Source organism: Ipomoea triloba, chromosome 9 (assembly GCF_003576645.1).
Source record: "Ipomoea triloba cultivar NCNSP0323 chromosome 9, ASM357664v1".
NCBI classification, from domain to species: Eukaryota; Viridiplantae; Streptophyta; class Magnoliopsida; order Solanales; family Convolvulaceae; genus Ipomoea; species Ipomoea triloba.
In genome coordinates this window covers 28,797,273-28,821,117 of record NC_044924.1, presented here as the reverse complement: position 1 = coordinate 28,821,117, position 23,845 = coordinate 28,797,273, and the positions used below count along the sequence as shown (strand labels likewise).

At 33.7% G+C, this 23,845-nt stretch overlaps 2 protein-coding genes across 3 annotated transcripts; both read left to right on the top strand.

Annotated features, from left to right (window-relative positions):
• Positions 1 to 1,069: 1,069 nt before the first annotated feature.
• Positions 1,070 to 5,105, top strand: LOC116029952 (ADP-ribosylation factor GTPase-activating protein AGD7-like). The gene is made up of 3 exons (XM_031272005.1): positions 1,070 to 2,102; positions 2,204 to 2,293; positions 4,269 to 5,105. Exons 1-3 carry the CDS (start codon positions 1,281 to 1,283, stop codon positions 4,755 to 4,757), a joined length of 1,401 nt encoding a protein of 466 aa, XP_031127865.1. The 5' UTR covers positions 1,070 to 1,280; the 3' UTR covers positions 4,758 to 5,105.
• A 4,142-nt stretch (positions 5,106 to 9,247) lies between these two features.
• Positions 9,248 to 17,248, top strand: LOC116029407. Of its 2 annotated transcripts, none has more exons than XM_031271397.1 (8): positions 9,248 to 9,525; positions 9,850 to 11,034; positions 11,759 to 13,088; positions 14,488 to 14,767; positions 15,347 to 15,454; positions 15,535 to 15,813; positions 16,180 to 16,323; positions 16,642 to 17,248. In XM_031271397.1, the coding sequence occupies exons 2-8, from the start codon at positions 9,897 to 9,899 to the stop codon at positions 16,828 to 16,830; spliced, it is 3,468 nt and encodes a 1,155-aa protein (XP_031127257.1). In that variant the 5' UTR covers positions 9,248 to 9,525; positions 9,850 to 9,896; the 3' UTR covers positions 16,831 to 17,248. The 2 variants fall into 2 exon arrangements, with proteins under 2 accessions (XP_031127257.1, XP_031127258.1); XM_031271398.1 differs by having other exon boundaries at positions 9,248 to 9,547.
• The last annotated feature ends 6,597 nt before the right edge of the window (positions 17,249 to 23,845 follow it).

Here is a 23,845-nt window from a genome sequence, read left to right as displayed (position 1 = left end):
TGGGGGGGGGGGGGGGGGGGGGGAGATCATTTTCTAGAATTTTATTTGTCTATTTATATATTTTAGCCCTCAAGAGCACTCTTAGATCAAGAAGAAGAATGAGGATCTAGCTTGGAGGTCTTGACAATAGTACAACACCTTTGATTTAGAAGCAATTTCTTGTCAATTGTTGATTGTAGTCCACTTTGATTTGAAGATTGGTAACTCTTTTCAATTTATATTTTCCATTGCAATACTTGTGTTTATAATTCAAGAACATGAGTAGCTAAATCTCTAGGGTTTGGATTATGAATTTGTTGCAATTGTGCTAAGTGTGATGTTGAATTAATTGTTTGGAGTAGTTGTGATTGTGGAGATTGTGCATTTTCATGTTGGAGTAGATGATTTGTATTGTATTCTTGGAGTGAAGCCCAACTTCATGAGTAGCCTCTTAGGATTCATTACTCTAGACAAGAGATTGTTAGTGTGAGGTAACTTTGATTCTATTTTCAATCCCCGCCTTAAATCCGAGAGAACATAGCTCGGGAAGAAGTGCAGACTAAGTGTTTGTGAAAAAATAACTCATAAGGGCATGTCGACACTTGACACTCGGGTGCTACATAACCCTATGATAGACCATAGAGCCCGAAATGGCTATGACATTGCTAAACACTTCTCTTGAAATGCAAGATTCACACTCTCACAACTCCTCTTCTAGACACTAGGGTGCACATTGCAACGAAGGAGCAATCCAACACCAGTTTTCTCTCTACTTGATTTCTACTTTGCTTACTTTCATTTACTTTTGCACTCTTTGCTCTCGTATACTTTGTTACTTAATGCTTCCCTTGAAACCCGTTAGTGATAAGTTTGAAGGTTCTTGTTAATTCACCTGTAACTTGAACTTTCAATTTGTCATCCTTCGAGACCAACGCTCGGAGATTTTATTTCTATTTTATCTTTCCGTACATCACTATACAAAAATAATCCGTTCCATATAGTATTGTGTGGACTATGGTCTACACGATAATTTGCCGAAATATGGGAATGAAAAGATTTGGTTTCCTTTTTTGTGCAGCTCAATTTGTATGTCCACCAGCCGTCAATTTTGACAGTGTCGGCCATTCTCTCTTCTCAAGTCCCAACTCAGCCCAACCCATCTGGACGTGGACTCCTCTGATCTGATCAACACATATTTCTTCCTTCCTTTCTGAATCTCAATTTTTTGTTTTTAATTCGATTTTCGAGAAGGGAGGCCGGATTGAATCGGATCTGATCCGAATTTTGTTAGGTAGAAGAGAATGGCGGCATCGCGGCGTCTCCGAGATTTACAATCGCAGCCAGGGAACAAGATCTGCGTCGACTGTTCCCAGAAGAACCCTCAATGGGCCTCCGTCTCCTACGGAGTGTTCATGTGCTTGGAGTGCTCCGGCAAGCACCGCGGCCTCGGAGTCCACATCTCCTTTGTCCGATCCGTCACTATGGACTCCTGGTCCGAGATCCAGCTCCGAAAAATGGAGCTTGGGGGAAACGACAACTTCAATTCCTTCATCTCTCAGTACGGAATCCCGAAAGAGACCGATATCGTCACCAAGTACAACACTAAGGCAGCATCGGTTTATCGGGACAGGATCCAAGCCCTAGCCGACGGGAAGCCCTGGCGAGATCCACCTGTAGTCAAGGAAACGCTCAAAGGCGGCGCTGGTAATAGCAGTAGTAAGCCGCCTTTGAGCGGTGGTGGGAGTAGGAATGGGAACGTTGGTGGGAATTCGAGTTGGGACAGTTGGGATGACGATGGAGGGTTTAGTAACGGGAATCATAGCAATAATAATATTCGGAGGAACCAGACGGTGGGGGATTTCAGGAGTGGTGGAGGAAGCGGTAGTGCACCGGCTAGGTCTAGGTCAACTGAGGATATCTATCGAGCGCAGCTGGAGGCCTCAGCCGCCAATAAGGATAACTTTTTCGCTAGGAAAATGGCGGAGAATGAGTCCAGGCCTGAGGGTCTCCCGCCATCACAAGGAGGGAAGTATGTAGGGTTTGGATCAAACCCTCCCCCGATGCCCAGGAATAATAATTATAATAATAATCCCCAAGGCGATGTGCTTTCAGCTGTTTCTCAGGTGCTTTGGGAAATAAGAGATCTGTTTTTTTTTTTTTTTTATTGCTTATGCAGTAAAGTGCTTCTTTGATTGCTGATTTGAATGTTGTATGGATTCTGCAGGGGTTTGGTAGATTATCCATGGTAGCTGCTTCGGCTGCCCAATCGGCTGCTAATGTGGTTCAAGCAGGGACAAAGGAGATAGCTTCAAAGGTATACTGATTTTCTTCTCATCTACTTGACATATACTTTTGTTATCAGCTTGCACTTTGGTTCTCAAGATTAGTTCTGATTTTGGGATATACTATTGGCATATAATATTCATGTTTTGCTTATTTGTGGAGTAATATATGGTATTAAGTGAAATTAGAGAATAAATATATATATATTGGATCTGTGTGAGGAGGTAAGTACAGTTGGGACATAGAAGAATGTTTTTTTGCAGTTTTAGTGCACATCAGATTGGAAATTATGGATACCTGAGAATCTTTTGGGGTTTTAGTTTTGATCATCCAAGATTTATTTCAATTTCTGTATTTAGGTGGATAATCTGCTCCCTGCAATTTGAACCTCATTGAATTCAGATTACCTGATTTCACATCATCAGTTCAAGTTTCAGTTTTAAATTCAATCTGAATTACGTTCACCTTTAGCTGTTGACTTGTCATCACCATTACAAGGCAAAAAAGTTCCACTCTGCCTCCCTTCCCCCTGAAAAAAAGATGTAGTTAGTATTTACAGTATCATTTTCTGAGGAACATCGATTGACACTAAAAAAAGTAGCTGTTATTAGTTCTTTTCGGGATAATGTTTTACCCAGTGGCTTATTTTAATGTCTTCTATGTTGTATCAAAGTCTGTATTTGTATGGAACCCCTAAGTCAACTAAAAATGTCATACTTCATCTTTCTTTTTCTCTTTTTTTTTCCCCAATTTGTTCATGCTAATAGTGTTGGAATAATTTCCTACTGGTAAATTTTACAGGTCAACCATTCTTGACTGTCATGACATAAATAGATGTGGAGACAAAAAAATGATTATATTGGTGAATAAGTTGATACATTTTTTTGAGTTGTTTACATGTGCACGAGTGTGTCTGTGTGTGAGACTATCTCCTTGAGAGTTTGCTACATTGTATTGACTTTTTCTGTTTGTGAGACTATCTGTTTGAAACTTTGTGGAGGGCATACTTGGTAATAGGCCAATAAGTTTCTATGTTGTATAAAAGTCAATATTTGTATGGAACCCTAAGTCAACTTAAAATATCAAACTTAATAGGTCAATAAGTTTATGTGGTGTATAAAAGTCAATATTTGAATGGAACCCAAAGTCAATTTAAAATGGCATACTTGGTAATAGGTCAATAAGTTGATCCAGACTATTGAGTTTTACTTGTGTGAGAGTGAAACCATCTTCTTGACTGCATGCATAGTTTGTTAAATGGCAATTTCACTCGAGGTCCATTGTGGATTTGGATGAGATTTTAAAGCATGGAATTAATTTCAACGGAACCATCGTTCCCCTTCTAAATAGTGCTTCCTATCTTACACCATGGGAAGAGTTATTCTTATTATTTAAGGAATAGAACAAAATTATTGGACAAAATACCCTTTCAAAATTGTTCATTTAATTATGTCTATGTGTTTGCATTTTTGATACACAAATATAAAAATTTGTTTTGACATTTCAGAAAATTAGTAAATTAATATTTTTTAAAGTACTCCGTATTAATTAAGGAAGATTGTTTTTCAGGTGTTATGAGTATTTTGGTCATATTAATATAGTAATATCTATTTTTCTCAATGACTTAACAAACCAAACATAAGAACATAATTCATTCTCTATTCTATTCTATGAACCAAAGTATGAATATCATTCCTTTTCTTATCCATTCCTTCTCAATTCTTATTCTCTCTATTTCCATTTTGTGAATCAAACATGCTATGAGAGTTTGTGGAGTGCATACCTATATTGGTCAATAAGTTGATACAGTTTATTGAGTTCTTGTTCTTGTAGTGTGAGGCTACCTGCTGACAATCTTTTGTCCATGTGAAATTCTATCAAAACCTGCTATCCATCTTAAGATTTTCAACCCATGAGTTGTTAATGTGTCTTTTATGGAAAATAGTTGCTATGATCTTGAGTTCGTTGGCACTTAATAAAATGCATGTCTTATTGTACTTTTACAGGTGAAAGATGGTGGTTATGACACTAAGGTGAATGAAACAGTGAATGTAGTCACGGCAAAAACAACTGAGATTGGTCAAAGAACCTGGGGGATCATGAAAGGGGTATTGGCATTAGCTTCACAGAAGGTTGAAGAATATACTAAGGAGGACAATGGGAACTGGAAAAATGATAGCTGGCAACGAAATGAAAGTCAACAGAATGGCTATTATCAGGACTTTAATCACAACTCTAAAGGTTGGAACTCTTCCGAGGGAGGAGGTGGTCAGTCTTCATCCGGTCGACAGTTCAATTCTGTCAACTCCGGTTCATGGGACAGTTGGGATACTAAAGGCAACAATACAAAAGAAACAAGTGCAGCTAATAACGATAGCTGGGCAGGCTGGGATGACGCAAAAGATGATGACTTTTACCAGAGTGCACATGATAATAAGCATGTTGGATACAATGGAAAATCAGACACTAAGTGGAGTGATGGAGGGTTCCTCTAAAGCTGGTAAAAGTTTCAGTAAAACTTCCCAATCATCTTTCAGTAAAACTTTCCCCTTTGGAATTTAATTCTATCCATATAACTTGTGTAAGGGATTGTCATTCTGGAGACTGTAAAATTGTCAATAGGGAGGACCAATTACTTCCTCCCAGTCTGGTAAAAGAACCCCAAAAAAAAAAAAGAACATAATATTGAAGATTTGATGTTTGCCAGGACCATTATTTCTTGGATTATATTTTTTCATCACATTTGGATTTGTAGTGACAAAACCTATTTTTCCTATGTTCAATTGTGTATCTTTATCATCTTGTATGAGTTGTGTGTTTAATTGCATATCTTTACCATCTTGTATGAGGTGTGTTTATTTGCATCTTTTTACCATCTTGTCTTGTATAATTTGATGCATGCTCGATTGTATAATTTGGAAGGGTATTTTTCTTTTTAAACCCTTGCAGATGCATCATTGTCCTATCCAATGTTTGGTACTGTTGAATTTTATTTGAGATAGCATTTTAAATATTTATTGCTCCATTCATAAAATTTGAATCTTAGATAAAATATTTCCATGCAACTTGAAACCTAGATGATATTTGCTAATGGGCATATGGATACACCATACATATGTTACAATGATTCAAATGAACACAAATAAAAATTTGATTCAATTAATCATGTTTTACAAGATTAGTATAGACTTGCGATATTTTTTTTTAAAATGTAAATCCGAAAAGCCAACTTTCAGAGCGAACTTTACTAATATGAAAGTAAATCAAATTCGGAAAGTAGCCTTATGATGGTTAAGTCTCGGAAGGTAGTAGCAATAACTTTCAAAAAGTCGACAATTTATATCGTGGACCAAAATGTTAGGTGGATGACTTCTGTTATTTTGTGTCAATATTCTGTGTATTCTAGATATCTGTTTTGTGTATTTATGTTAGTAACACAGGTTGTGATGCGTTTGTGCATTCGAATGTTTAGAAGGATGAGTTCTGTGTATTTTGTGTCAATATTCTGTGTATTCTATGAAGACATTCTGTGTATTCTTGACAACCGTTCTGTGTATTCATGTTAGTAACACAGATTGTGATGTGTTTGTGCATTTGAATGTTAGAAGGATGAGTTCTGTGTATTTTGTGTCAATATATTTTGTGTATTCTGCGAAGACATTCTATGTATTCTAGGCAACCGTTCTAGTTAGTAACACAGGTTGTGATATGTTTGTGCATTCAAATGTTAGGAGAATGAGTTCTGTGTATTTTGTGTCAATATTCTGTGTATTTTATGAAGACATTCTGTGTATTCTAGACAACCGTTCTGTGTATTCATGTTAGTAACACAGGTTGTATGTGTTTGTACATTCGAATGTTAGGATACACAGAATATGCCAAGTATTATATCTTATATTCCATGTTTTTCAAATTTCACAATGTTGCCTTTTGTCGTGTGTGTTTTTGTGATTTGATGAACTTTTGTGTATTCTTTGTTCTTGCTTCTTCGTCACTGTTTTTGTTGTTGTTCAAATTATAGTTATATTTTTGTTTTAAAAAAAACTGTGATGAGATCCGTAACAATATAGCGTCGTTTCAGACCAGGGTTCAAAATGCATTGTGGACCCTGGTCCACAGTATAACAATCCCAAAAAGTCATTCTTCGAGAGTTAAGGATCCAAAAAGCTGAGGTTCGAGAAAATGAAGACTGATGACTGAAAAATTAAATGGTCGAAATGTTGAAGGATCAACCTTGGCCATAAAGTAAGTGCCCAAAAAGTAAAACTAACCAAATAGTTAGTTTTATTTGAACAAATGATTGACATTAAGAGAAGTCAAGTCCAAAAGTTTACTAAGGGTTGATATGGATAGTTAACTCTTAATAGTAAAGTGTTACATTCTGCACTTACTTTCCAGCATTTACCAATCAATCCTAATGGGGTGTTTGGGTGGTGTTTGGGTGGGATGAAGGGATTAAGAATGAAAGGAATTGCAATTTAGTGGGAAAAAATAAGATATGAATAATGTAAGAATTTAAATTAAATTGTTTGGTAGGTGAGAATAGAATTTATTGGGAATGGGAAGGAAAAAAGTCGTATAAATACTAAAATGCCTTTGCCTAATAATAAAAATAAAAATTACCAATGATACTTTTGTCATTTATTCTATATTCTCTTTCCTACAAGCATTGAATTGCAATTTCCTCACAAACGGATGAAATTGCAATTCTCTCCAATCAAACAATGTAATTGAGGATTTCAATACATTAAATTACAATTCAATTACAACTCAATTATGTTCAACCAAACACCTTGTAAAGGTTTATAAAGGTTTAAAAAGAACAAACAATGCCTAATAAAAAGGGGTAATAATTTTTTCATTGCATTTATCTTTGATAAAATTTATTTTATGTTAACTTCTCGTTCAAGTTACTTGAACCAAGGGTTTTTGAAATGTAAATTTTTTAAAAATGTATACATGTCTATTCATCCCTTTAGACATGTAAGACTGCCATTATTAGGAGTGTGCAAATTTCGGTAATTTTTCTGTTAACCGACCGAATTGACAAAGTTCGGTTAACCGTTTTTTAACTGAACTTTTTCAGTTCGGTTAATAGTTAAAGGTTTTTTAAAATTTCGGTTAAAGGTTAATTCGGTTCAAAATTTTGGTTAACCAAAATTTTAAATATATATTTTCTTTAATTAGTGTTGTTATGGTATTATTTTTGTATATTTTCTTATGGATTTATTATTATATGTTTATTTTAATAGACTTAATTATTATAGGTATTAATTTTAGGATTTCAAACTTTAGCTTAAAAAAGTTCGGTTAATCGGTTAACTGACCGATTAACCAAAAAAAAAAAAATTCAGTTCGACTAATTCGGTAAGACAAAGTTCAGTTTGATTAACGGTTAAATTTTTAAAAATTTTGTTTAAAACGGTTTGGTGGTTAACCGATTGAACACACCTAGCCATAATCCCTGCAAAGAAGGGATTGACAAGCTAACATGACATTTTTTTGAAACATTTATTTACTTTTTAACGCTTAGTTGGATTGCAAATTTGCAATTTGTACAAACTTGCGGCATCTTTTGTACCTTTTTTTTTTAATACTTATTTTGCTTTGTTTTCTTATTTTATTTTATTTATTTATTAATGTTTGAAAGTGATGTGATATTGTAGTGCACTTTTAGAAATGGATTTGATTTGTAGAGATGTAGTATGAATATTAAATGAATTGCGAATTAGGTGATGTAGAAATGAGATTCATTTTTTAAAGTTAGAGGGATTTACAGATAAAGATAGCCTAACTCAAACCACTAGGACCAACATTTTTAACTTTTTGAAATGCTCTTAAACATTGTAAGGTGACGTTTGATTAAAACTTCAAAACGGAAGAACACTGTACTAATTTGAATATTTGAAATTGTTTATGGGATAAGAGGAATGGCTTCAAATATAAGAGTTTTGAAATGTCAATTCACATTCAACTAAACTGAGGTACCAAACTACCAATTATTGAATTAAAACCTATCAATCTTCTAAAGAACCTTTCAAAAAAAAAAAAAACAATAATAAAAGGATGATATAATAAAAACAAAGCACGTGAGAGGAAACCTTTTCAATTCATTTAATTTTTATGTCTATTATTTGGAAATAAAATCAAATTTTATTTGTTCACATTTTTTAACAATTTATTTTATTATAAAATTTGTAAATGTGTACAGTGTACTTCTATACTTAATATGACATTTAAATATAAAAATAGATTTGTTGATACAAAATATTGTTGATACAAAATATTAAGTATACAAAATAGTAATATATAGTGAAAAAATTTTGAAAAAAAATCACAAAATCTTTTTCTTTTCCTTGTAATTACTTGATATTACCAAAATATCTTAAAATTCTCATTTTTTAAATGGAAACAACGAAAATAGAGTATCGAAAAATTTTCTGAGTGATGCTACTCTCTCATATTGAATTCATCTCCTAATGCGTAAGTACGTGACACTATTTGATTGGGTCCATTAATTCATGAATAATAAATAAATAAATATAAAAATTTGTATGAGTGATGCTACTCTCTCATATTGAATTCATCTCCTAATGTATAACTCCTTACGTGGCAGTACTTAATTGTGTTCATTAATTCATGAATAATAAATAACTAAATATAAAAATTTGTATAATTATATTATTACTCATAGCTAATCGACTCAAATCGAGAAAGTGAATAAGTCATTTTCACTAAAAATTAAATTTAAAATTTTATAATTACAAAATAAACAGTTTGAGTAACTTATATCTTCTCATACGAGCGGAATTGGTCCGAATTTTAAAATACTGGTTGCGTTCTTCCCAAAGTCACGAGATAATATTACTAATTTATTATTGTTTTAATTAAATACAAGAATATGAATATAATAATTGGATTTATTAATCAAAAAATACAAATATTCGAATTCGACCCCATGCCAGGCCAGAACGGCTATAATTTCTGCAGGCCCAGCGAAAGAGAAAACTAAACCAAAACCCAAAGGGGAAATCAATAATTTCAAAACGGAAAGAGAAATTCAAAATCAGGATCGAAATGCTGTCTGTCATTCAGTAATTCGTGATTTGCTGTGTCTGAAGTTTTAATAAGGTCGTGTTTGGGAGGCCAAGAATCTTGAGTTTTCATCTCCTTTAATTTGGGTGCTGTGTTTCACTGCTTTGGTGATGCTATCAATTCGGGGCTGCTTTGGTTTCGGAGATGTTGAACCCCTCCATTTGATCTGTGAGTCGCCATTTTCCAACTCGTGAGCTTTTAGCTTTTTGTGGTTTTTTGAATCTCCATTTCTTTTCCCGAATTTTCCTGCTTTTTCAAGCTGCTGGTTTGGTTTTCTAGGGTTTGGAAGAGAATGGAGATCTAGGGTTGTGCTGAATGGTTTCCTCGATTTTTTTCTTCAAATATTTAATTTTTGTTTTCGTTGGGATCCGAACACTTTGCTGGTACTCTGTATATGAGACATTTCACTGTGTATGATAGCTCTTTGGACTTATTCATCAAATAGGTTTGTGTTCTAATATTTGCTATTTTTTTTTCTGGTTAAATTTTCAGGTTTAGTAAAATACTGCTTGTACTGAATTACAATTTTGTTTGTATAAATGGGGGACCTGAGCTCAGTAGATGCGATTCTAGAATTTTTAAGAAAGAACAAGTTTGCTAGGGCAGAGGCTGCATTGCTTTGTGAGCTGAGTAATCACACGGATTCGAATGGAGTTCTTCACAAACCTGCTGTTGAGGACAAGGAGTTGAACCAACCATTGGAAGAAGCAAATGGGCGGAAAATCTCTGGGGAGAATCTGAGGAAGGATTATCATAAGAATGAGGAAGTTGGAAAGGATATGAGTTTTAGGAGCATTGAGGAGATCTCAAAGGAGCTTATAATTAGTGAGATAGAGTGTGGAGCTGGGAGGAATGGGCCAGATTGCAAAGGGAAGAATGGTGCTAATGTAGGGGAACAAAGCAAAGTTAATGAATCAGTTGGGACGAGTGAGAAGAATTTCGGTTTTAACAGTTCAAAGGATACTGCATTTGATTTGTACTCGCGGAAATATAATCCCAATATTGGACCTATTGTTTATGGAAAGACAATGCCTAATCCAGGTGAGTTCCACAATAGTGGTAATGCTTCTGAAAACTCTGGGGAAGTTAGTAGTTCCTATAATGAGAGGAGAACATCATCACCTGGAAATTCTGGTAAAACCAAAATGGAAATAGTGCGGGAGAAAAATCAAAATAGTGAACTGAAGGAAGGTGATCAGTGGCACAAGCAAATTGGTAGTTATTCCAAAGATGCTTTTGCTGATAACTCATGGAATGACTGCTTGATGAAAACTGTTTTCCCATTCTCAAAGGAAGATGTATCAACGAGTTATGACCATAAAATTGTAATTGGTGATAAAAATGAAGAGAAGAGAAAACCAGAGATTACTGACATTAAGGCAGCTATCAAAGAGCAAGTGGATGAAATTGGAAGAGCTTTGTACTTTGTGAGAGCACATGGAAGTGAGCCAAAGGATCTTTCTGGCTTTGGCCTTCCACTTGGATCAGAGAACCAAAAGGAAGAGCTACCTAGATTACCACCTGTTAGACTCAAATCAGAAGAGAAGCCGTTTAATATTCAATGGGTAGAAAAGTTTGAACGAGATGGAAATGACTTGAGTATTTCTAGTACCGATAAAACCTATCTTATCGGATCATTTCTGGATGTTCCTGTAGGACAAGAAATTAACACTTCAGGTTTGCTCCTACAGCTTCTAACTTTGGCTCTTATGTTTTCTGATACAGCCCAGTATTTGGCCTGCATGTTATATTTATAATTCATGCTGCTATTTTATTATTTGGATTTATGCACAGTTGTTTTCATTCTTTATTTGGGCACTTTAGGGGTTGACCTTCTGGATTCTGTAGGGCTACTCCATTATATTTATCACAAGGATAGACTGATAAATGGCTAACAAAATGCTGCAGTGAAAAGTTCTAATGATTTTAGAATTAGTAAACTGTGTGTGATATCTGGATTTGAGTAGAACCTTCTTGGCTTCAAAAGTAGAGATGACCTTCTAGAGTATTAGATTATGCTCCCAAGTCATTACCTTCACAGTTAGGACTTAGACTTTAGTATGGCATCACCACCAATTGGATTTTGGATTATATTTACTGTTTGAAAACTGAAATGTTGTGTCAATTTTTCATGCTAGAAACTCAAAGGTCATGGACTTTTAAAGGGGGTCTTAGTTTCATAACTAACATATGACTGTAAATAGTCAGAGTTACTGAAGAATAGTGTATTAGTCAATGATAGGTTTAGAGACAAGCGGCAATCTCTCTATTTCTATATATATTCTGGCCTTCTGGGCTTATCTCACGTTTGGTTTCCGGGAATAACAACATTTTTTTCATTATTTACTTTCAGTTTCCTTGTTGACAATGTGTTAACAATATCATTCAAATTATGGTCCAGGTGGGAAAAGATTTGTGGGAGGTAGTTTGCTCTCTGTGAGTCAGGGCATTGTTGAGGACTCTTCTGATCTTGTTTCTGGTTTTGCAACTATTGGTGGACTTAGTGAACCAGTTGACTATCCAACTGAATATTGGGACTCTGATGAATACGATGATGATGATGATGTAGGCTACACTAGGCAACCTATTGAAGATGAGACCTGGTTTTTGTCTCATGAAATTGATTATCCAAGTGATACTGAGAAGGGAACGGGACATGGGAGTGTACCTGACCCTCAAAGAAGTCAAAACAGAGAAGAAGATGACCAATCATTTGCAGAAGAAGATTCTTACTTTTCAGGTGAGCAGTATATCAAGTCAAAAACTGTGGATGGAGTTAGGCTTGCAGATGATTCCACAGGGTTGTCAGCAACTGAAATATACAGGAGAGCTGATCATGATGGCTTCACTGCTCAATATGATGGACACTTGATGGATGAGGATGAACTAAATTTGATTCGTGCAGAGCCTGTATGGCAGGGCTTTGTTACACAAGCAAATGAACTAGCCATGCTAGAGGATGAAAAAATCTTAAATGAATGTGCAAGGTCTCATTTAGATCAGATTTGCTTGGATGATGATCAACATGGGTCAGTTAGATCCATTGGTGTTGGAATTAACAGTGATGTTGCTGATATTGGCAGTGAAGTTCGGGAAAGCCTGATTGGAGGGAGTATTGACGGGGACATAGAGTATTTCGGTAATAATTATGTTGGTATTGGTGGGTCCAAACATGTGCTGCATGACTCAGATAAGACTTATTCTGAGAGATCAAATGGAGATAAGAAAGCAGCTAATCGCAGTTCTGACAAGTTTATAACATGTCTTGACAGGACAAAGAGTCACCTGGATGGGGGATTTTCATTTCCCCCGCCTAGAGATGGACAGTTGGTTCAGACTAACTCTGGAAAATCTATATGGTCAAATGAGATAAAATCAGCAATAGCTGAGGATATTGATGATTGTTTGGTGAAAAATGATGACATGCTTGTTCCATGGAAGCGAAAGAGTAGTGAGTCATCACCTGTCAAGATCTCAAGATATGAAAATAATGCAAATGCTACTGGATCTGCAAATTCTAGCCCTTCATCACTTTCAAATTATGATGGTTATACTGAACATGACCATGTGAAGGAAGAACATGATACCCAAGTAAGTGCAAGAGAAGACGATCTGGGGGCATCATTGGAGGATGAAGAAGTAGTGGCTGTACAGGAACAAGTGAAGCAGATAAAAGCACAGGAGGAGGAATTTGAAACCTTCGATCTCAAAATTGTGCACAGGAAAAACAGGTGTTTTCTTTTTCCTATTTGATCATTTTAATTACTGTGAATTTAATATTTTAGGTTCTTTGTACTAACGTTGATTGTCTGAACATTGATTCAGTTTTTTTTACTAGATACCTTTTACTAGATACCATTTACTATAAACTCAAATAAATAAATAGTCCAAACTCCTTTGCCAACACATTAGGCCGCTGAAATCTGAATATTGACACTTTATCTGATCAATTACTGACTTAGCGTCATTACTAGTATTTCTTGTTGCTAATGAAAAGTTGGTTTATTAGCATGAAATTTTTCCAGCATAATGAAATTCAGGAAAAAAACATAACTGAAGAGGGTTGAAGGAAAAAGCATAATTAAGGAGTTCGGTCAAAGCTCAGAAGTTGAGAAAACCGTACTATAATACTGTTATCTGTAGCAAATACTTGCATTAATTCAATGTTTTTGGTACTTGATCTTGAAGATGGCAGTGGTCTCCATTCTAGTGCCGTCAGTGTTGCAAAAATCCCGCCTAGGCACCGCCCGGCCGCCTAGCGTATCACCATAATCGGTGGTGTAGGCGGTCGGCCGCTAGGCCGCTTAGGTGCTAACAGCGTAGTCCTAGACACTGACTAGGTTGCCTAGTTGGCCGATTAGCTATTGTTTATCTATTTATTTTTATTTTTTTTTATAAACGGGTTATTTCACTCATAACGACATCGTTTTGAGCGAAATAACCCTAAATTGTTCAAACTCTAGATGTTTTTAGGTTTAATATTTACTCCGTAATATTTTAGTATTAACTATTTAAAAGTATTAAATAGTTTATAATTATTAGTCTTAAAAAATTTTAAACAAATTTTTAAAAAATAAAAAATAAAAAAATAAATACCCGGGCCCCTAGGCGCCCCCAGGGCGCCTAGCGATTTTTTCAACCATGAGTGCCGTAAAGTCTTTAGCTTGTTCATGTAAGATTGAAGATTATTAGGTTAGACAAATCAGTAAAAGATTCTATGACGATAAGGACCTGGAAAATGATTTCAACAGCAAAAAATGATGGCCTGTTATGTGGCTGGTTTGAACCATTGGAATGTAATAAATTGACATGCTATTAAGGGAGAGCATATGCTTGTTTAATAGCCACTTCTCTTGACACATTTAGGCACTTAACTTGCCAATCGACTGTTTATGTGCATACATTTACTAGCTTTGAGTTGATAAACTCAACTAGATCAAGTGCAGCAATGTAGCACCCTACCGTATGTTAACTGTGTACACTTTTATATTAGCCTCTCAAGAAAACATTGTTGTCTATTTATTCTTAGGCATTTTTACCTGATATTGAAATTTCCCATAGTGTCTCTGAGCTGTCTAGAAGGAATAAATTAAACCTGTTTTGCTTACTGGAACTCTTTCCTTGGTTCAGAACTGGTTTTGAGGAGGACAAAAATTTTCATGTTGTTCTAAATTCAGTGATAGCTGGGCGCTATCATGTTACCGAGTATCTTGGATCTGCTGCATTCAGCAAAGCCATCCAAGCTCATGACCTTCATACTGGCATGGATGTATGTGTGAAGATTATAAAGAACAACAAAGATTTCTTTGATCAGAGCCTTGATGAAATAAAGCTCCTCAAGTTTGTCAACAAACATGATCCTGCTGATAAGTACCATATACTTCGGTTGTATGATTACTTCTATTACAGAGTAAGTGAAATTGTGCTTTATCTTGATATATTTTTCTTCAGATATTTTACTTCTTTCATGATATTGTGTATGTAGATGTAGTTGCAACTATTAAGCAATATCCATGTCATTAATTCTCTGCATAAATCACCCTCAAATTATTTAATTGCACATGGGCACACAAACCCAAGCACTTAGATTTGTTGATGCTCATATTTAGTGCTGGAAAGATTTTATATGGACGTGCATGAAAGTCTTGCTTTCTTAGACCAGATACTAAGTTAAGCCAATAAATGATAAATTTGATAAGAGTTTTGCAAGCAGCCTAGAATAGTTCTTTACTTTTTTTTTTTTCTCTCTGTGGAAACATATAAATATACAATATAGCTTTTCATGTAATAATTTAGATAATGCTTTTTATTGAAACTTTTATGCTATATTGAAGATGGTCAATTGTGGTTTGGACGCTCTTTAACATTGTAGACCCACTTGTTTAAAATAAATTACCCTTTTCCTAGTGCTACAACTTTCTGTCTAGTTACATATTGAAGTGAATAGTCAGAACTATTTCTTTGTATTAACCATTACGTCTGTTTACAGGAGCATCTGTTGATTGTATGTGAACTACTGAAAGCTAATTTATATGAATTCCATAAATTTAATAGAGAATCTGGAGGGGAAGTTTACTTTACGATGCCAAGACTACAGGTTTCTTCCATAGCTATCTCCTTATGGATACTGCATTATGTTTCTGTTGGTTCTGACTTGCTTATTAATCTCATCTGCAGTCAATTACGATTCAGTGTTTGGAGGCACTCCAATTCCTGCACAGCCTTGGACTTATACATTGTGATTTGAAACCTGAGAATATTTTGGTAAAAAGCTACAGTAGATGTGAAGTGAAGGTCATTGACCTTGGAAGCAGTTGTTTTGAAACAGATCACCTATGTTCGTATGTTCAATCTAGATCATACCGTGCACCTGAAGTGATCTTGGGACTTCCATATGGTAAAAAGATTGATATCTGGTCACTTGGCTGCATATTGGCAGAACTTTGTACTGGCAACGTAAGTTCCTTTTGATTGCATATAGATTGTAAACCAACATTCTTTTGCTTTTATTGTGTGTGTGGTTGGGGGATGAATGTAGGTGAAGCTAAGTTGATGTATGCTTTATGTTTTTGGTTAACTATTTAGTCATTGGTCATAAATATCATTTATCCTTTTGACTTGTTGATATCATTTGTCCATGTTCTTGTTAATATCATTTGTCCTTTTGACTTGTTTATAACAGATGCAATTACATTGTTGATAGTGAATGCCATATATGATACTTAATACTTTCTCAAAAGGCACATTGGACATGTGACTTAATTGTTTGGTTTGGATCCTGGAGCAGAATGTGAGACTCTTTTGTGTTCTCTGGGTTTGCAGGTCCTTTTCCAGAATGATTCTCCAGCCACTTTGCTTGCTCGGGTGATTGGTATTATAGGTCCGATTGAGCAAGAGATGCTTGCCAAAGGAAGGGATATGTACAAATATTTCACCAAAAACCACATGTTGTATGAACGGAATCAGGTAAAGTACCTCTTGTACCCTCCAATGTATTCCTTTTATATTCATGTCAAATTAGGCCCTACTAAAGTTACAACCTGTTCTACGGCCTCATCTTCAGGGATAAATTTATTTGCTGAGAATTGTTTTGGAGGATACTACTATTTTATCTCTACCCAATTGATGGGAAGGTGTCTATTTTTCAGGCTTAGTAACTATATATGTCTTGCCCAAGTTAATTTGTCGATGAAATTCGATATATATATTATCCACGTCAATTGTCCTCAAATGCATGAGTTACTTATTCATTGTTTATTTATTTTTGGCACATAATTTTTTCAGGAAACCAACAGACTGGAGTACTTGATTCCCAAGAAAACATCCTTGCGCCATCGATTACCAGTCGGGGATCAATGCTTCATTGACTTTTTGACTCATCTCTTAGAAATAAACCCAAAGAAGCGTCCCTCGGCTACAGAGGCTCTAAAACACCCTTGGCTATCATATCCTTACGAGCCGATATCATCTTAAGGCAGAAGAGATTTCTCACGACACCCAACCACCAAAGCTGCCCGCCCTCACACCTCACCCCTCGATTCTGTGACACACTCAACTGCCAAAGCTGTGTGCTCTCACGCTTCACCCCTCGGTTCTGTGGCCTGTAAGTTCCTTGTGCACCAGAGTAGTTATGTTTTATTTGGGTGAAATGTGGAATGCATGTAATGTTGCATCTATTTGTACATGTACATGATGTGTGTAATATTTTTGTTTTAGGTGAGATAGTTTGTGTAATAGCTACGCATCCAATTTTGATGGTTTATTTACTAATTTGATGAATTGTATCATTATTATGTAACAAGCACAACAGTTCATTCAAGTATATTGTTTCACTCAGATCTATTGAGAGATATATATAATGAATGACACCATCTTGCCGGTTTCCAGTGAATCTTGTCGCTACTATTCTACCGAGTAAATGTACACATACTCTAAAATAATACTCCGTATTACATATTTTACGTGAGATTATTTTCTATTTTTTACTTTTAGGAGCACATTTATCATTTTCGTTTTATCCGTGGTTTCGCCTTAATTAAATATTTAAACTCTATACCGTTTGAGAGAAGTTTTCAAGCTGAAATTGTAACAATGTCGAATCACTAAAAATAGTAAGGGATGTGTAAATTTTGTTATTTGTCTAACGCTTTGGTTGAGCTCGTCATATAAGACCTTTTTAGTGCGGTTTACCTATCATGTGTAGTTTGTTGGTTATTAAACAAGATAGTAGTGACTACATTTTTTTATTATTATCCAAAATAAATAAAAATTGAACTCCTAAATACTAAAAGTAATAAGAGATTACTATATTTTATAATTTGACAAAATTGAGTCCGTTTATTCTAAATTGGAATTATTACAATAATTATTGTGGAAATTTCTAATTTAGTAGTATTATATTATTTTATGAGTTAATGAGTCAATACTAGTTGTGGTCATTCGAGTATAGTGGCATTGGTACTGCCCTGTTTAGTCATAAACTTTCAATTTAACCATATCTGGTCCTTCTTTGTTCTTATTTAAACTAAATTTGAAAGTTGAAGAATCACGACTGGTTAAATTGAATGTTTAGGACTAAACATGATGGTGCCACTATACTCGAAGGACCCTAGTTGCTATTAACTTATTATTTTATTTGTGTAACGTTGCTACTTAATAGCACCTTGGTTTTTTTGTTTTGTTTCGTTTTGTTTTGTTTTGTTTTGTTTTTCTTTTTGTTGATACATTAAGTTTTCCACTTCTTGCCTGTACACTCGCCACACAAGGGATCTTTGTCACCTCTGATCGGTCCAGATCTCTTAATGACCTCTAGGTCTCTAGTGGGATTTAAACCCTACACTGCCGTTGGAGCAAGACTTTAGGGTGATCGGTCGAATAAACTAAACTAGTCCGGTGATGCCTTTTCATTTCATTTTATCATGTATCCTCAAGTTTACCCGGCTTTTCTATATGCCCTTAGCATAGTGTTTGCATTGGACTCATTATGCATATAAGTGTATAATTTAATGTTGAGTATTGAATCTAGATTAACTCGATTTACCTCTTCATGGGCGGGTGGGATTTTAGATATAGTTCGACGAAGTTAGAAAATTAGGTTATAAAAAAAAATTATACTATATGAACTATTGTTCACATTGCAATATGGACATAAATGTTTATTTTTAATATACTAAATACTCATTATTAATGTATTATATTGGAAGTTATTTTTAGATAGCATACCTAAAATTGAATTTTTAGTAAACTAAAAATTAATATTTAAAAATTCCCTAAAAAGTTTAATATTTAAAAATGTATATTCAATGTACTAAAAATAAACATTTAATATATTAAAATGAACATTAAGTTAGTGATCCACTTTAAAAGATAGACCATGGCTCACAGTATAATGATTATAGTAGGATTAGTAGCATCATGGGATTCCCAACTTGTGCAAGATTGGGAATTTGATAGGTGAATAGAATCTGGTTTAGGTTAAGTCATGGTTTAGGATATCCTAATTCCTCACTTAATCCTCCACCATGTCTTCCTATTTTCAATAGGATGATATCTTGGACAAAATATAAGTAGAGGGATTGAGGAGAAAAGACATATTCGTTTTTAAACAAACTTCACCGTTGCATTTTATATAAGTTATGATTTATTTGAATTATATGTTGTTATAGTATTTCAATGATGAGTTAATTCCATTTTTGGTCCTAAATTTATAGGTGACAATCCACTTTAAGTCTTTTTTTTTATTAGAACATTCACTTTTTGTTCTAGTATTGTTGTAGCATGACCATTTTTGGTCATTTATCAACAAAACAGTTTAAATATCGTTAAATACAATGACATTTCAGTCTTTAATTATAGATTTTTTCAAAAAACAAACCTTAAAAATATAGCAGTTCAATCTATTTTGTATAAAAAAAAGATTGAAATGACTATGTATTTAACGACATTTCAACTATTTTGTTGAATGGGTACTAAAAATGGTCATGTCACAATAATATTAGGATTAAATGAGGATGTTCTAATAAAAAAGGACTAAAAGTGGACCGTCACTTATAAATGTAGGACCAAAAATGAAATTAACTCTTTCAATGAACATGATATAGTAGTGTTCTTGAAGACAAGTAAAATAAAACAAGTGAGCTCACCGCAAAAAAGTTGACAAGATTAGTGACAGGTCTCTCAATAGCATAAGTCATCTTGAAATAAATTTCAATCACGGTGTATTTTAATTTGTTGAGTAAGGTTAATTATATTCTCTTCTTAAATTTATATTATAATTTTCACATTCTTAAATGTCGATATTTGATTGATTCATTTATATTTGATTAATAAGTGATTCATATTTTTAATTTTCAAAAAATTAAAAGTAATTCATATTTTAATGCTTGTGGAATTAGCCAATTTTATTTATTGTAGTTAATGAATAAAAAAATTTATTGTGATACCAGGAAGTCAATATTAGAACATGGCTAGTGGCAAGGTTTAATTTTTGAGTTTTTGTGGTCCTAAAACTAAATACAAAGAAAAAAAATTAAAAGAATAAAAAGAGATAACAATTGGAGTGGTTGCCAAGCTGGCAACGACTCCAAATATCCAATAGGCGTGTGTTGATGCGTGGAGCAAGTTGTGTCTCATTTGAGTACAAAATTAAATTACATCATATGATTGTGTTTTTTGGACCTAATGCAACCTTGAAGTTGTAAGATACAACTCATTTTATTCTCATTTGAGTACAAAATTAAATTACATTGTAGAGTTGTAGTGCTTGCTAGCTTTGTGCATAGTTATTTGGATATAGTATTTATATACGTGAGTGCCACATATTCATTTATCCTTTACATATGGGATAGATGCACCAATTTTATATTGTGAAAATGCTAATATTCATGCATCCACACAAAATATTATTTGGAGATGAGTGTTACTTTGATGAGAATGACTAGCAACTTTATAAGGTTAGGCGTTCATCATTGAGATACCTTTTATGACAATCAACTGGCACATGTATTCATGTGGCAAAAGTAATACTCTCTAACAGTATACCTAACATTTTTATTAGTTCGATAAGATTTTAATTTTTATTGGCCCTTGTGGGTTCTTTTCTTCAATTAATGTGGTAATGACTAATGAATTGAAGGAATCATTATTGCTTGGCAATTGGCATGCCTTGAATGCATGAATTTTGATTTTTTTTTTCTTTTTTTGGTGTGACCATTTTTGAGCTTTGTTTGGCATGTAGGTGATCTAATAAATCTTCCGTGTGGGTCTGATCCGATCCTAATTTGACATAGAAAGAACTTTGAGTTCAATCAATATCCATAAATTTTGCAATGTGGCATACATTTCACATGTCCTCATTTTACTATATCTTGCAAGACGATAAATCCTTAATACATGTTCACTTTTAGCATACTGAATATCATTCTTACTGTTCACCTTGGCATGTAATATATTAAAAATGAATTTGTATTAGTAATTTAGGATTCACTTTTCAAGATGAACTGAGGTTCAAGATATAATTTGCTCATTTTACTCCTTATCGTTCTAGAATGCTACCTACATTTTTTTTCTTTGTTTATTTCTCTTTGCATTTCACTTAACACTTGAGTGGAGTGATGCTTTCTAAAAATATATACATAACATTTTTATTAATATGGTTAAACTTAATTGATTTGTATTTTGTCCCTTTTGTATGTTCCTTAGCTTTCTTCAATTAATGTGGTAATGACTAATGAATGAAACATTGCCTGGCATCCGGATTACTTTATAGTTTTTGCAAGTGACCATTTTTTTTAGTTGAGGTTGGCATGTGAACTAATAAATCTTTCATGTGGTCCAATTCTAATTTGACGTAGGAACAATGTTAGGTTCAACGAAATTCAATACATTTTGTAATGTGGTCCAGTTAATGTTTTATTTTACTATAAAGTATATATCAGCGGTTGAGATTTGACGTTGAAAAGAAATTTCAAATGGATAATATATCACTCTAATTAATTAATACTATAACTCATAACTTTGAGAGTGCCATTTTTTTTTCACCTAAATAAAATAAGTGCTCTTATAGCATAATTAACAAGTCTATATTAAACAAAATTTATAATCTTGTCCCGAAAAGAAAACCATGTGATGGCTCAACCAAATTGATGTTTTTAAGAATCAGACTAATGATCTTTTAGTATAAGAATATATATATATATATATATATATATATATATATATATATATATATGCTTCATCCATTTAAGCGCCCCTATGTATAATGTTTATTTTTAATACACTAAATATTCATTGTTAAATATTGAAAGTTCATTTTTTGATAGCATACTTAAACCTGAACTTTCAGTAAACTAAAAATTAATATTTAAAAATGAATATTCAATATATTAAAAATAAAGAAATTAAAAGTAAAAAATATATTAGTGATCCACTTTAAAAGATGGACCACGGCTCACAATATAATGATAGATTCCCAGCTTGTGCAAGATGGAGAATTTGATAGGTGAATAGACTTTTGTTAATTAAGTCATGGTTTAGGATTTCCTAATTCCTCACTTAATCCTTCACCATGTCTTTCTATTTTAAATAGGATGAAATCTTGGACAAAATATAAGTAGAGGACAATTGAGGAGAAATATAAGTTATGATTTATTTAAATTATATATTGTTATAGTATTTCAGTGATCATGATATAGTAGTGTTCTTTAAGAGTAAAATAAAACAAGTGAGTTCACCTAAAAAAGAAAATACTAGTGACTCTGTTACAATGTAGACCAACCTACTAGAGCACAACGAGTCAATAATTGACTCCACTGAGGCTCGAACCCACTCCCATTATCCATGTGAGAGTGTTAATCGGGACACTGGATGCCACTTGACCACAAAGTCTTTGACCATTTTTGAGTCTTTGTGGTCCTAAAACTAAATACAAAGAAAAAAAATAAAAAAATACAAAGGAACAAGAGATATAAAACAATTGGGGGGTGGGGGTCCTTGCCTTTCTCCTCTCTCTTCTGCCACTTCACTCTCTATTTCTTTCAACACAGCCAAAAAAAAAAAAAAAAAAAATTCAAAATACACCATTGTACATGCTTTTAGGAGGTAAAAATAAAGTATTCATTTTTTGTCCAATTTATATAGTATATTCTTATTTGAATAAAGTGATTTTCTCCCCTTAATGCTCAAGTATTACACTTTTTTTTTTATAAGTAACAAACAATTTATTTCTGATTAATATTACATTTTTTTAGCATAAGTATTATATTTTTATCATGGTTCGACCTGTATTATAGATAAGGATCGGTTACACAATCTCACAAGAGACTCAATCATTAAAATAATATAATCATGAACTTGAAGAAAGGGAATAGATAAAAAAAATAATAATAATCAAGTGAAATGACGAACAAATATTAGAGCTCACAATTTCAATTGAAATGAAGTTCAAGTTCAATCATCGTTAGCAACAGTATTGAGGTTTTAGAACCCCATTATGCATGGAAAATAAATAAATAAAAAGAAATTATACTCACGTAACCGTCAGCGCTATGTTTTGATGGTATTCAATTCGATCTTCACGCCTCCACTCAACAATAATGTATTCGCAATTTAATCTTTATTGCTGCTTGTTAGGTAGAGGCTTAGAGGGCCGAGTTCAACATCCTATCATCGAAACGTGGTGTTGACTGTTATGAAGTATAAGGAAATAAAATTGCGCATTCACTACTAGCTATGACTTTTGGTGTTGTGGTAAACACTTACTAATTCCAATGTAAATTGGATTGGATGTCTAAACACTAACCATTGTATTTTTTTTGACGTAATGCTACCTTGAAGTTGTAAAATAAAGCGCATTTTATTCTCATTTGAGTACAAAATTAAATTACATCCTATGATTGTGTTTTTTTGGACCTAATACAACCTTAAAGTTGTAAAATACAATGCGTTTTATTCTCATTTGAGTACAAAATTAAATTAGATTGTAGAGTTGTAGTGCTAGGCTTGTGCATAGTTATTTGGATATAGTATTTTTATGTGAGTACTACATATTCATTTAACCTTTACATATGGGATAGATGCACCAATTTTATATTGTTATGCATCCACACAAAACATTATTTAGAGATGAGTGTTACTTTGAGAGGACTTTTTTGACAATTAACTGGTACATGTATTCATGTGACGAAAGTAATACTCTCTAATGTATACCTAACATTTTTTTTTAGTTCGATAAAATTTTAGTTTGTTATGGTCTCTTTATGGGTACTTTTCTTTCAATTAACGTAGTAATGACTAATGAAGAAATCATTATTGCTTGGCATGACTTGAATGCATGAATTGTGATTTTTTATTTTATTTTATTTTATTTTTTGGGTGTGACCATGTTTGAGCTTTGGTTGGCAACTTGGCATGTAGGCGATCTAATACAATAATAAATCTTCCGTGTGGTCCAATTCGATCCTAGTTTTACATAGAAACAACTTTGAGTTCG